Source organism: Lagopus muta, chromosome 13 (assembly GCF_023343835.1).
Source record: "Lagopus muta isolate bLagMut1 chromosome 13, bLagMut1 primary, whole genome shotgun sequence".
NCBI lineage: Eukaryota > Metazoa > Chordata > Aves > Galliformes > Phasianidae > Lagopus > Lagopus muta.
This window is the reverse complement of record NC_064445.1, coordinates 3,163,633-3,177,011: the sequence shown is the minus strand read 5'-3', so window position 1 is coordinate 3,177,011 and position 13,379 is coordinate 3,163,633. Positions and strand designations below refer to the sequence as shown.

General features: G+C 40.3%; 1 protein-coding gene across 7 annotated transcripts in view; it reads left to right on the top strand.

The window, feature by feature from the left end:
• KLHL13 (kelch like family member 13) overlaps positions 1-11,588 on the top strand; it is a 66,222-nt gene extending 54,634 nt beyond the window's left edge. For all 7 annotated transcript variants that reach the window (XM_048959870.1, XM_048959873.1, XM_048959871.1 and 4 more), the window contains 3 exons: positions 1,327-2,122; positions 8,520-8,633; positions 10,753-11,588. In XM_048959870.1, coding sequence (XP_048815827.1) covers positions 1,327-2,122; positions 8,520-8,633; positions 10,753-11,240 — 1,398 coding nt within the window. In that variant the 3' untranslated portion in view covers positions 11,241-11,588. The remainder of the gene's footprint in view (positions 1-1,326; positions 2,123-8,519; positions 8,634-10,752) is intronic.
• The last annotated feature ends 1,791 nt before the right edge of the window (positions 11,589-13,379 follow it).

Here is a 13,379-nt window from a genome sequence, read left to right as displayed (position 1 = left end):
ATGAGTTTCTAGTGAATAAAGAAGTCTGCTTTTCCCATGCTCGTTAACTTTTGGAATTGCCTGTTAAAGGTTAATGATAGATTGAAGTAATATAGTGCTAAAATGTAATCCGTTATGACTGGAACATGTTTGAATGTTTTCAAGTCATAGTCTTCAACCCTACAACTGTTTGTTTTTTTTTTTAAATAACAAGATTTAGAAGTTTAAATTGTTCTGGAATTACAAATGTGACAATCCTAAAGCTGTGGTGTCAATGCAGAGCGGGGTTGGACCTGCTGTTGGCTTATCTGTAAGGAGACTGTAAAGCATGTCTGAAGGAAGCTTGGGGTTGAATATTGAGTGCAAAAAGAAGGTGCAGTTGTTGACAAGTGTCTGGAAGTGGATTTGCTTGGCATATGTAACGCAGGTCTCGCAGAACTGAAACGTGTGGGTTTGCTGCGGTCTTGCTTGGTTCTGTCCCATCCCTCCTGTCTTTTTCTCTCTCCTTCTTGGATCCTGAAATGTAAGAAGGATGTAGGAAAGGCAGATGCTGGAAAAGATGTGGATGACAAGAGAATTGTATACTCACTTGAGTATTGAATGCGGACAGGATATGATCCACACTGAAGGATTTAATGTGTTGGTTATTTCTAGGGGAAATCCTATGTTGATTATCTGAGACTGCCAGCTCTGTGTTATTTTTGAGTATGCTGTGTCTGTAATTTGAACGTAGTATGTAAGACTCAATCTCATCTACCAGAGATGCAAAGATGCAGTTTTATTCATTCCTAAGGAATATATGTATGGGATTGAGCCCTGTAAATAAATTGTCCATAATGCACAGCATTGGAGGAGGTAACTGTGCCATTCTGCTTGGCTGCATCGTGGAATCAGAGTACTTTGTAGGTTGGAAGGGACCTCGAAAGATCATCAGGTCCCAGCCTTTCATGGGAAAAGGGATTATGACAATAGAAGTTTAATAAGGTTGAAAATGCCTAATGGCAAGCCCTGTTTTTACATAATTCTCTGTAACCTTAGGCTAATCAACTTTCCTTTAACTGTATTTTCCATGTTTCTTTCTTACAAAGACATTTGCACAGCATTTCAAAGGTGAAGAGCTGTATAATTGCGATGTATCATCATTGTGTAATGCATCTGACATTGGCTCTCCCCTTGTGGTCATGAATATATACATCAATTGAATATTTTTGCTCATGGGAAAATCGTCCTGAGCACTGTGAAATGATGAAAATACTGCAGATTCTGTAACATTCGTTAAATTCAACATCATCATTTAGACACCGAATTAAGAACGAGTTTTAATTCCTCTTTCTGTTTACTCATTAGGTTTCCTTGGAAAACTGTGTTGAGGTTGGGCGAATTGCCAACACATACAATCTCACAGAAGTGGATAAATATGTTAATAATTTCATCCTAAAGAACTTCCCCGCGTTATTAAGTACTGGTGAATTTGTGAAACTCCCCTTTGAACGTCTCGCCTTTGTGCTTTCAAGTAATAGCCTTAAGCACTGCACTGAACTTGAACTCTTCAAGGCGGCTTGTCGCTGGCTGCGGTTTGAAGAGCCTCGAATGGAATATGCTGCAAAGCTAATGAAGAACATCAGATTTCCTTTGATGACACCCCAGGATCTTATTAACTACGTTCAAACAGTGGACTTCATGAGAACTGACAACACCTGTGTAAACTTGCTTTTGGAAGCCAGCAACTACCAAATGATGCCATACATGCAACCGGTTATGCAGTCAGAGAGAACTGCCATTCGATCAGACAGCACTCACTTGGTAACGTTGGGGGGAGTGCTGAGGCAGCAGCTGGTTGTCAGCAAAGAGCTACGCATGTATGACGAAAAAGCCCATGAATGGAAATCATTAGCTCCCATGGATGCACCGAGGTACCAGCATGGCATCGCTGTCATTGGAAACTTTCTCTATGTAGTTGGGGGCCAGAGCAATTACGACACAAAAGGAAAGACAGCAGTTGACACAGTCTTCAGATTCGATCCCCGCTATAACAAGTGGATGCAAGTCGCGTCTTTAAATGAGAAGCGCACCTTCTTCCACCTAAGTGCCCTGAAAGGACATTTGTATGCAGTTGGCGGTCGAAATGCAGCGGGTGAGCTAGGTAAGCACTTGAAGTATGACTCCTTGCCTTTCTTTTTAGGCCTTGAAGTACTCTGCTGCCCCGTGAATGGAGGGAGAGAGAACTGACGTGAGCATGCAGCTTCTTTCTGGCAATCCTGGAAATGCGTAGATACAGTTGTCTGAATGCTGTTTTTAGTTGGCTGTTTTAGAAGGACTTCCATGAGATACCTGTATCTCACACCCTGATGCAAAATATCCAATCTCTCCAACTTTGTCATCAGTGTATCTACATGTAAAACAGTATGTATGAAAAGTGTATGCACAGCTATATAATTTGAGCTGAGAAACCAAAGCAACTCTTCTTGCTCTAGGGGAAGATGCAGCTTTCCAACTGAAACTCACTGTTGCAGGAAGGCCGTGTTTTAAAAGGAGCACATTTCCTAGAGCAGTCATTCTGAAATGCTGGATAGGCTTTCTTTTAAGGCAGGCTAATGAGGTTTGGATGTCCTGACATTCTGTGCTTTTTAAACCACTTAAAATGTTAAATTTTTTTTGCCTCTAATCTTGTGACTACACAAGTAATGTACCATTAATGCAGAAGACTGTTTTGTTGCCTCCATCTCTCTCCTTGTCAAAAGATACTTAATACTACTTCTCTAAGTTTTTAAATTAGAAGTTACCATGTAACTCTTAATTAAGAAATCAGTAGTGGGTGGCCCCTGTGAACCCACTGGATCTTCCAAAGCAATAATGTTAAAGTTTACACCCAAATCAGGGACTGTGCAGTCAATTGTAAATTCGTGTCACTGCTTTAAAATTGGAAAGTTACAGTGATTATGCTTGGCATTTTATCATAGTAATATATCTAATATGGATGTAACATTTCCTTTTTCTGTTTGCTACTGAATCCCAATACTCAGCTGCCTTGTTTCTCTAGTAGCTGCTAAGCCCTGCTTTTTTATAAATATGAGTAAATATTTATTTGAAACAATACAGACATGAATTTGTTATGTAGCAGCTCATAACTTTTTAAACTAGTGCATCTCATCTGTTCAGGTAAACGCTCTTCTATGAACTTACTGCAGGCTTTTAGGAATCAGTGCATTGTGCTGGTACGACCCAACACAGGGCTGCGTGAGGTTTAGAATCCAATCTCCTTGAAATGAGATTTCAAAATGCTTCCTAAAAAAAATTTCATTGGAAAATAGTTGGCAAAAAAATTCATTTTCTTTACCAATATTCCTATTTAAATCAGGAGGTTCTCATAGGTTTTCTTACACATTGCTTTATCTTACCATGTAAGAGTTGTATTTATCCTTGCCTTGAATGTCAGAAACCTGACATCCATTGAACTGTTTTCTACTGACATTAATTAATAGCAGCCAGCCGGATTACTTACCTTAAGTATTTCATAACCCTATTCTGTGCAGTTGGCACAAATGTCAGTTGCTTGGCTGTTACTGAGCCATTGCAAGCAGTGCTTAAAGCAAGCTTTTAGTGCCGTGTTTTTCTTAGATCTGATCATACGGTATCATTCTGCTGACCTCAACTCTTCTGCAACTTTGAAACACAAAATCCATCACTTGTTTAAAACTATTCTGTAAAGATATCATTAAAATACTGCAGCAGTTTCCTCACAGAGCTGGAAAATGTCATTGGATCATTGTGGGAAGAGCACTCCATAAATGCTAAGCATTGTAGCTGTCTCATGCTTTGATTCAGGGCTTCAATTTCTTTTCTTGTTAATTGTGAGGCAAGTCACTTTTCATTTTCATGTTTCTTTCATAAACCTTGACAGCTGAAAGATGAAATCCAGCTTAAACTTTCCATTCTCATCAGAGGAGAAAAACTTCAAGCTTTCATACAAGAGAAGGTCAGGTGTGTGTTGGACAGGTATTAAGGAACTTGGCCTTGGGTTCAAACTAATTTCAATCTGTTGTAGGAGGAAAAATTACAGAAACCTCAATTCAGCTTTCCAGAAGATCACCTCTTATGGAAAAGGGCCGAAGGATTCAAGTTAACAAAATGAATTTCTTTTTTTTACCTCCTGACGAAGTCCTGGGATAAAGATTTTATTTTTATTTGAGGCTCTACAGCAAGTCTTCCCCAAACAGTTTTCAAATGATCAATCTTCTGAGGACCGTGTTGTAAATATCACTTCCTTCCTCAGCAGTGTGCACTTTAGCAGTAATAAATTGCTGCTGTTCAATGATCTATGGCACTTGGAGAAAAATTGGGTTCAGTGGTAAGGATGAGTAAACTGCTGTGGATGTGGTGGATGCAACAGAGTGAAAACATGGTGAATGTTTTATGAAATGTGCTGAACTCAAAAATTGTAATTCAAACTTCCAAGTATGCACTGGTCCCAGGAGGACTGTGTGTAGTTCTGGTTTGTTCTTTTTAAGCGTCTAAGCAGGGCAGAAGACACAGAGAATGGAGCAGCTTGGAAAAACCAGGCATGCAAGAGGAAAAGCTTTTTGGGAAAGGAGACAGAGACTGTGTGGTCACAAAGATGCTCAGAAGCAGCGCTTGTATGGCACTTCTAGTTGTGTAGAACACAGGATTCTAGTTTCCTCTCAAAGAAAAAAGTGTGCTTTTGTTTCTGAAAGAACTCAGTTGTTCCTGATGCTGGCAGAAGCTGCTCCTTGCATAGGGAACTTAGCAGTCCGTGTTCTGATGTTTCAGGCTCTGCTGTTGCCTGCCTTCACTGGAGTTTGGCATTGTGTGAGATTCTCTTAAGGGCTTTGGAGGATGTTGGACTGTTTGAACTGCAGATCCATCATGCTGCAATAAAGGCAGAAGGCTACTCATAGTTTAGGTAAAGACAGCTATGCTTTGTCCTGACCCCTTGCCCTTGTAAATTGGAAGGCATTTTCTGTGTAGCTCCTGTAATGCTAACTCTGAGTTCAAGCAACATATTTTTGTAATAATGAAGAATACAGCATAAATGTGCATATTATACATAGTGTTATGAATGTTGTTGAGTAAGAAGAAAAATCTGCCTTGTTTTGCTGTTAGGCTGTTTGCTGCCTGTGTAGTCCTGTAAATATCAGACTGAAGTGAGAACCAAAGGATCATAGGATGGCCTGGGTTGAAAATGACTGCAATGATCATCTAGTTTCAACCCCCTGCTGTGTGCAGGGTTGCCAACCAGCAGACCAGGCTGCCCAGAGCCACATCCAGCCTGGGCTTGATCTCATGTACAAGCTTATTTTGAAGCGATTTTCTCACCATGCTAGGAACCAAATTACTTAGGGCTCTTTCAGCTTAACAAAGTAAGCTTTGAGTTCTACAGCAGCAAGCTGTGTCAGGAAATATGGTAACATGAAAATTCCAGGTTTTTGAACACTGTTCACAGTTGCTGAAGTGTGCTGTTGTAATAAACCTCAAGGCCCTTTAGAAGCTACAGAAGTGGTTCATATCTGTATATCCTCAAGTAGCATCACATATGGCAAAATAAAGTAAGGGCAGACTGAGCATTCCATGGGGCTGCCAAAGTTTTGTGTCCTTTAAAATGAGATCTGTCCTCCCTGTGTTATTGGTAATGACCAGAGCAGCACTTTCACCATTAAAACACAAAGCCTGATTTGAATCATTCACGCTCTTGGAAAATGAATCCATCTGTCTCATCCTATAAAAATATGTGCTTTGGTTCAGTAACACAGTTCTTTTGAGTGAACTGTCCTGTGTACTGTGTTCAAGCCAGAGATAATACACAGAATTATTTCTTAAAACAACGGCACCTTTAAGTAATAGCTGGAGTTACTTTTTCCTTTTCAGTGCAGTGGGAGATTGCATTAAAGCAAAGATAGAACGATCTTGCTGGGAAACAGGGCCACAACTATGCAGAAAACCCAAGCAGAACAGGAGGCTTTTCTCAGCTCAGAAGTAATCAGAGTGGTTTTAGAGCATGGTGGATGTGAGTTTTGAGTTTGGATTTGTCTGTTATATTATCAAGCATATCTTTATGTGTACAGGTAATATACAGGAGAGTTTTTGAAGCCTCATCGGAGGTGGGGGATCTTGAACTCAACAGCATCTTTGCTCAGAGAGCTGATGTCTTTACTGTGTGGCAGTAGTGATGCCAGCAGAGTGATGTGTATCCATTTTTGCATCTTTAATTTTCTCTTTGTGTCTTAAAGCGGCCTATTGACTAAAGATTCTCTCAAATAGAACTGCTGTGCCAGTTGAGAGAAACAGCTGCCCTCTGCCTTGGTCCATTGCCATTTTTTGATTGCCAGTGGCTTCATGATTTTTATACATGCTCTGCTTTTCCTGCCTCTATACTGTATTAGAAATGTAAGTTTCTCACCTCAGCAAGAAATGTAAGCACCGTGGGGAGGAGGATGCCTTTGTTTCTGTGAAAGCAAGTGATGGTTTTGGTGCAACATGACAGCTAGCAGGAGGTCGGAAGGGTCTGCTGTCAGGTTGGAACTGGGACACCTATAATTACTTGCATGTCTGATCTTTTTCTGTTCTTGAAATTTCTGCATATCTTTGCTTTTCTGGTTGCTAAGTAGAGCAGAGTATAAAGGAGCTTTCCTTTTCAGGAAAGACTATTGAGATGGATGAATACATTCACACAGGAAGGAGGTAGGAAACTTTTGAGAGTTGGGCTGGTACTGCACATGGTACCAGAATCCTACTGCTAAACCCAATTTGGATTGAGATATTGAATTTACATTCAGTTTATGGCGTTGGTTTTTTGTTTGTGCTTCCAACTGGGTAAGGTTCTGTCTTCTGCCCTGCTGACATCATGGCAGTGTAAATCCCAGATGGATGTAACAGGAGATTAAATGGGGATAAAAACAAGCTTTGTAAGCAGAGATTTTGGACTTCAAGTAAAAATATAGCATGACTTTAATCTCTTATTTGCAGAGGAATGCTTGAGTGCCTTTTTTTCCCCATTCACTCATGCATTATTTTTTTTTTTTTAAACTATCTGTGTGTATACAATGTGAAAGACTTATTTCCAATGGCTGAGATGGGGCTGTTGTGTAAGAAGAGAGCTGTATGGGATGGGGAGTGCTCAGTGAGGGAGAGAGCCCTTAGAGGGAGCTTGGAAACTTGACCACCAGCTGGGCTGGTCTTACAAGCCACAGATCTGACACGTCAGCCGTAGTGTACAGAGACACTTCAGTTACTTTACATCAGTTTTGGGTTTTTAGTTTATCTTGCAGATTTAAATTTCAGCTCCTGTGGGAGGGAAAGCTGAAAAAAAACCCAAACAATTTAACAGTTCTCTTGTGCAATGTCATTCTCTTTTAATCTTGCATGGTGCTGAAGCAGTTTTCAGATGATATTCCTGACACTTGAATTGGAAGCTTCTAGTTGGAATGTGTGTCTCCTTGGGATGCTAACTGTATGGAGTTGCAAAATACCCTGTTCTGCGGCTATAAGGAGGTTATGCATTTTAAAGGGATTAAAAGAAGTCCACTGTAATGCATGCTTCACTAAATCTTCCTTGACCAGGGTTCTTTTGGAGATAGTCTGAGGCTGTGGTTTAATTTATCTCTTCCAAAATGCTCCAAAGGCTTTCTTAAAGACAGATCAGCAGTTTAGGGCGAGGTGTCTTGCAGTCACTGTGTCAGTGTTACTGGCCTGATTGATGTGCTTCACTGATATTGGTGTGCAGCCTTACAGTGATGCTGTAATGAGATTCTGCCTTTATAATGTCAAGAATATCAGCTTCTGTGTTCTTTGATGGGAAATCCCACACTGTCAGTCACCATTGCTGATTCTATATAGGTGCCTGAAATTTTCTACACTTGATTGAACGAAAGCTTGTTCTGAAGCAGGTAAAATGCCACAGATTGCATTTCGTATGCGTGGTCCACAAACATCTCTCAAGTGTCATTTAATAAGCATTAGAATCTGATTCATCATTTTAATTATTTAAAAGGAGATTGAATAATTCTAAGATAGCACGACTATTGGTAATTGCTTTGTACTTGGAAGGTCACTGTATTACAGGTTTTTCAGGTCTCTTACCCTTCTGGTCCTATGGTGCTGTTCAAGCTGCCAATCTCTACAGCTTGCTCGGGTTCTCTGTCAATCTCCAGCAGACAATGGAGGAAGCTCTCCAAGAGGCAAGAGCAGAGCAGCTGGATGCACACAGCGTGGGCACTGGGTCCCACAACTCTGCTTCTGACAGAGTTCTTTAGCTGGGGTGGGTTATGTATCAAAAAGGAATGGGAAAGGAATTAATGGAAGGCAAGAATGCAGGATTTTATTTTTTTGTTCCTTTGGGACGACGCTTGAGGCTTTTCTATATTGTCTCTGCACATAATATTTACTAATTCCCTTAACTCTCAGCTATACAATGCTTCCTATTAATACTTCCTGCATTTATGAATATATTAATGCCACTGCTGCTGTATTGAAAGCCAAATTACCGTGTTAGATTCAACATTTATATTCTCATTTGTTTTAAACAGCCACTGTGGAATGCTACAATCCCAGAATGAACGAATGGAGCTACGTTGCAAAAATGAACGAACCCCACTATGGTCATGCTGGAACTGTGTATGGAGGTTTAATGTACATTTCAGGTAATTGCATGGAATTGTGTTACTTCTATGAAATAATTACTTATCTGACTTCTCCTAGTTCATGGGAAATGATGAGATAGTCTCCTTTTGCAGTATGTTTGCCACGATACCAACTGGTGACACACATCTGTATGAAGCCAAATAAATGGCTTATATACCGTGGAGTCCCAGAAAGTGATTTCCAATAATGTTATGCATTTAGATAATAACAGCTTCAAATTGCAAAGCAATTATTCACTTAAGCCATCAGAACATCTCTTTTGTGTCACTAATGTGGCAATAACCATTAAACAAATGACCATTAAACACATCCTTATTGGTATATTTTGGAAAGCATTGGAAATTCTGGTGTTTTGAAGACAGACATCTGCTGTTACTGAGCTGACTCAAAGGGATAAGCACTGATATTAAACACAATTTACAAATGATGTGTATGCTTTCAGTGGTCTTGCAGTGTAATATACCTAGTCCTGTATCACCCAGGTTATGGCTTCATTTCTTTTTTTCCCTGAACTGAAGAAGTAGGTTTTCTGAAAGTCTGGTATGTGCTCACTTCCTAAAGGAGGTTTGGTCTCAGTCTTGGTGATCAAGTTGGAATAAAACTAGTAGTGATGGTTTTTCACCACTAATGGGAAAAAGTAGACCTTGAATCTATGTTTTTGCTCGCTGATCTAAATATTTCCCTGTAGATTAGCGTCTGGCGTCATCCACAGGTCCATCCTGTGATCACAGAAGGTGAAAGAAGGATGTAGTCCTCTGTGCTCTTGCTGTTTCATGGGGTATCCTCTACTTTCTAACCTGGAATTCTGGCCAGGAAATGGGAAAGATTATCCACCTGCAGGCAGTTTGGGGAGATCCACTGAGGCCAGTTGATTCTCTGGATAATTTGCATGGAAGGGGCTTTGTGCCAGTAGGAAAGGAGGAATTTAGTTCAAAATTTACCACAAGGTACAGGTTCACACTTGTGTTTCTGTGCTCAAATCTTAGTTAGCTTGTAGTCATTGTGCTGCTATCTGTGCTTTTTTCTTGTTCTGCTCATCTTAGTGCAGGCAGAATGTGTGTGTACTCCTTAATGTGACTGTTCACATCAATACTGTGTCCCACATTTTTCTTTTCCTATACCCTCAGTTATCCCCATGAGTCGGGATGATTTAGGGGTGAAAACATGAAGATTTGATTCTTGGTCAGTTCTTCATCACTACGTTAAGGCTTCTGCTCTCTGACAGGCCACCAAGCCCTGTCAACTACCATGGCTATCAAGAAGTGTCAGGGCTTTACAGTCCCTCTGTTTTTCCTGTGGTTACTTTTTAATCTCCAAGTACTTTCTTACACGATGCTTGTGGACACAGTGCAATCTGTCAGTTAATCCAAGGGTCATAATTCAATGCTGAATGGTTAGCACAGCAGGAGGTTGTTCAGGGGCAGCATTCTCCGTGTATTTTTCAGCACCTCAGATAGTTTTATCACAATCTGAAATGAACCATAGCCAATAAGCCTACAGACTTTGATTGCATGATCAATAGGCAGGTCAGGATGCAGGATGATGGGGGTACTTCATCCACTGAGGGGAAATCATCCCACTGCTTCCTTTGGAACCTCTCCAGCAGCCTTTGTAGGGAATCACTAGGAATGTATAAATATACAGAACTGTAGGCACTCGTTGCTATCAGGATGTGTGAAATATCTTCTCAGTTTAAATTACTGAAAGGTTTCTGTCAGGATGCAGCAGGTAAGGGCCATTTAAAATGTAACACCACTGAGGCAGAGAAATGGTCTTCTGTATTCATGGTATGAAACAATACTTGTGAGCTGAACAAATAGTTAAAAAACCAAAAGTTTTGCCAGAATGAAGAATGAGTAACAAGTTTCTGTTCTTTCAATCTGCCATAATCTTCTTATTTAATGAAGTACTGCATAGAGTATGGCTCCCACATCCAGATTTAAAGGAACAAAGTCCATTAAAATGTAATCTGAAATGGAATGCGTATGTGTTACTAATCTAAGCCAATGGGGAGAAACGTTATGTAAGATGGAATGAATTCACTAAAATATTTGATTTTGCTGTTTAATTATTACTTGTTAGAGTAAGCACTATTCTAACATCTGTTTTATTTTTTAGGGGGAATTACCCACGATACTTTCCAGAAGGAACTTATGTGCTTTGACCCTGACACAGACAAATGGACTCAGAAAGCTCCGATGACGACAGTCAGAGGTCTGCATTGCATGTGTACTGTAGGAGACAAGCTCTATGTTATTGGTGGAAATCACTTTAGAGGAACGAGTGATTATGATGATGTTCTAAGCTGTGAATATTACTCAACAACTCTAGACCAGTGGACTCCAATTGCTGCCATGTTACGTGGGCAAAGTGATGTTGGGGTCGCTGTCTTTGAAAATAAAATCTATGTAGTTGGAGGATATTCTTGGAATAACCGCTGTATGGTGGAAATAGTTCAGAAATACGATCCAGAAAAAGATGAGTGGCATAAAGTGTTTGACCTTCCCGAATCGCTTGGTGGCATTCGAGCCTGCACTCTTACTGTTTTCCCACCGGAGGACAATACAGGGTCGCCGTCCAGAGAATCTCCTCTTTCAGCACCTTAGAAACGTCCCTTGACTTACGATGTTGTAGTAACACCTTTGCACTGCATCATGGAGTCTATTACTTCCCTTCAGTAGTTTCTGTTAGGCTTAGCCTACAGCGTTTGGTACAATTACTGGAAAAAAAAAAAACCCAACGATTTTGACATTACTTGTGCTGTTTGTTTGGCCTAGAATGTTTGTGAAGTGGTTAACAAAGAAAACCCTGTACTCACTTGAGCCAAGCGTTTAACAGATGAGAAGATACTGTCTGTAAAATGTATGAACTAGGTACGTTATTAATGTTGTGTACTGGGTGTGAGGTGCCTCGTAACTTCATTTGGAAGCCCAATGAATCAAATTAGAACTTTGTATTGAGTGCATTCTTTCACTGAATTTCATAATTGAAATCCTTTTTCCGTTCATTTTCAACTGCAGATTACAAAGGGAGGTAGACTACATCAGTATAAACTGTCCCAAGGTGGCCAAGGGTCCTGAGCTACCTCCCTCCTTTCCGAGTATTTGTGACATATCTGTTGACCCACCTGATTTTGTGGGTTCTTTCAGAGCATATGAAGTTCCTTAGGCAGAGGGAAGAGATAAATAATTTTAATAATCAGTACTACACAGGAAGTGGACCTTGTAGAGGTCAGGAGTTTTTTATAACATACAGAGTGTTTTTTCATGAGTCGGTTAAGTGATGCTTCAAGCAACAGACTTAAAATATTTGGGTATTTTTGAGTCTTTTCAGGAATTGGCTTCTGCTTGCGTGGGAGCACACGCTATAACAAATGGGATTTCAGTGCAGCTGTATATTCTGTTGTACATTTGTGCTGAATATAGGTGGACAAGGGCTAGAAACGTTCACTTAAGCCACTGAATTTGACCAAATTGTTCCATCAGTTGAAATTTAACCTACCTTTTCTCCTTTGCTGTTGAGCCAACTTGCGTAACGTGTCCTCTGTATAGTCTCTGTTAATAGGGTTATTCAGCACAAGGCGCAGCTTCAGCAGGAGAGCTGCTTTTGCTCAGTGAACTTGGACTACCACGTTTTACCTTCTTTGGTTCAATAAAACTTTTAACTGCAGTTATTCAGTCTAAGCTACCTCATGAATGTATTTGGTTTTCTTCCTCTGCCTCACTGTCTCCAGGATACGCATTACGTATATCTGTGTGGGTAGATTAATTTGCTAGGAAACCAATGCAGAAGCGATCATGACTGGGTATTTTTGACCTACTTTTAAGAACCTATTTTGGCCTGACGTGTCCGTTTTATTGTTAAGGACTGGGGGGGAAAGAAACCCCACAAAAACTGTCCTAACTCCTTCCTTGGACAACTACTGCTTGTGTGCAGCTGTGCAAATTGTACAGAGGTCTTTTATCTGCTCCAGAATACAGTGCACTGCTGACAAATGGTAGCTGAGTGCTTCTCTAAGGCTAACAACACCACGATTTTCCTGAACTTCCCATCATGTTACAAGTGTTTTTCCTAACGAACACGATCATAGGGGCATCACCTGGGGAAAACTGTTTTAATCGGCTTATTTTATTGTGCTGCGTATTACTGATAACCATGTAAAGCTTAATAGACTTGTTGGGAGTATGCTGTTTGTATTTTGTCCTTTGCTTGATGAACCAAGCAGCAGTATTACGGTGTCAGTTTTGGAAACATTGATATTTATTCTTAATGCAGTTGACCAGTTATGATCACTACCAAAATGTATGTGTAAGCTTTAGGTTTTAATAATTGTTTTGGTTAAAATCAAAAGCAATTCTTCCTCTTAATAAAAAAGAAAAAAAAGAAAAATAAACTTGGTTCTGTGTAGCTGTGCAAGATTATTGCAGGTGGAAATGTGATGCTGGTGGAACTGGGGTGCAGCCAGGCAATGCTTGTTGCCTTAAGGATGCTCTTGTAGTGCTGTGCAAGGCACAGATAGCAAAATGTTGCTCTGTCATTCAAGTGTTATGTGCTGCTCATTCTTTTCCTCGCTCTGTTACGGGATTTTAGAGGCTGCAGTTGAAAACCTTGAAATCCTTGTTCCATTTGTGTTTTATTAAACTGAAAAGCAGTTGCAGTGGTTGAAACTCCTTTTGGATAGCACGTGTGTATCCTCTTGAATGCATGCTGGAAGTGAGGAGATGCACTCCTTACAAGTGGGCTTC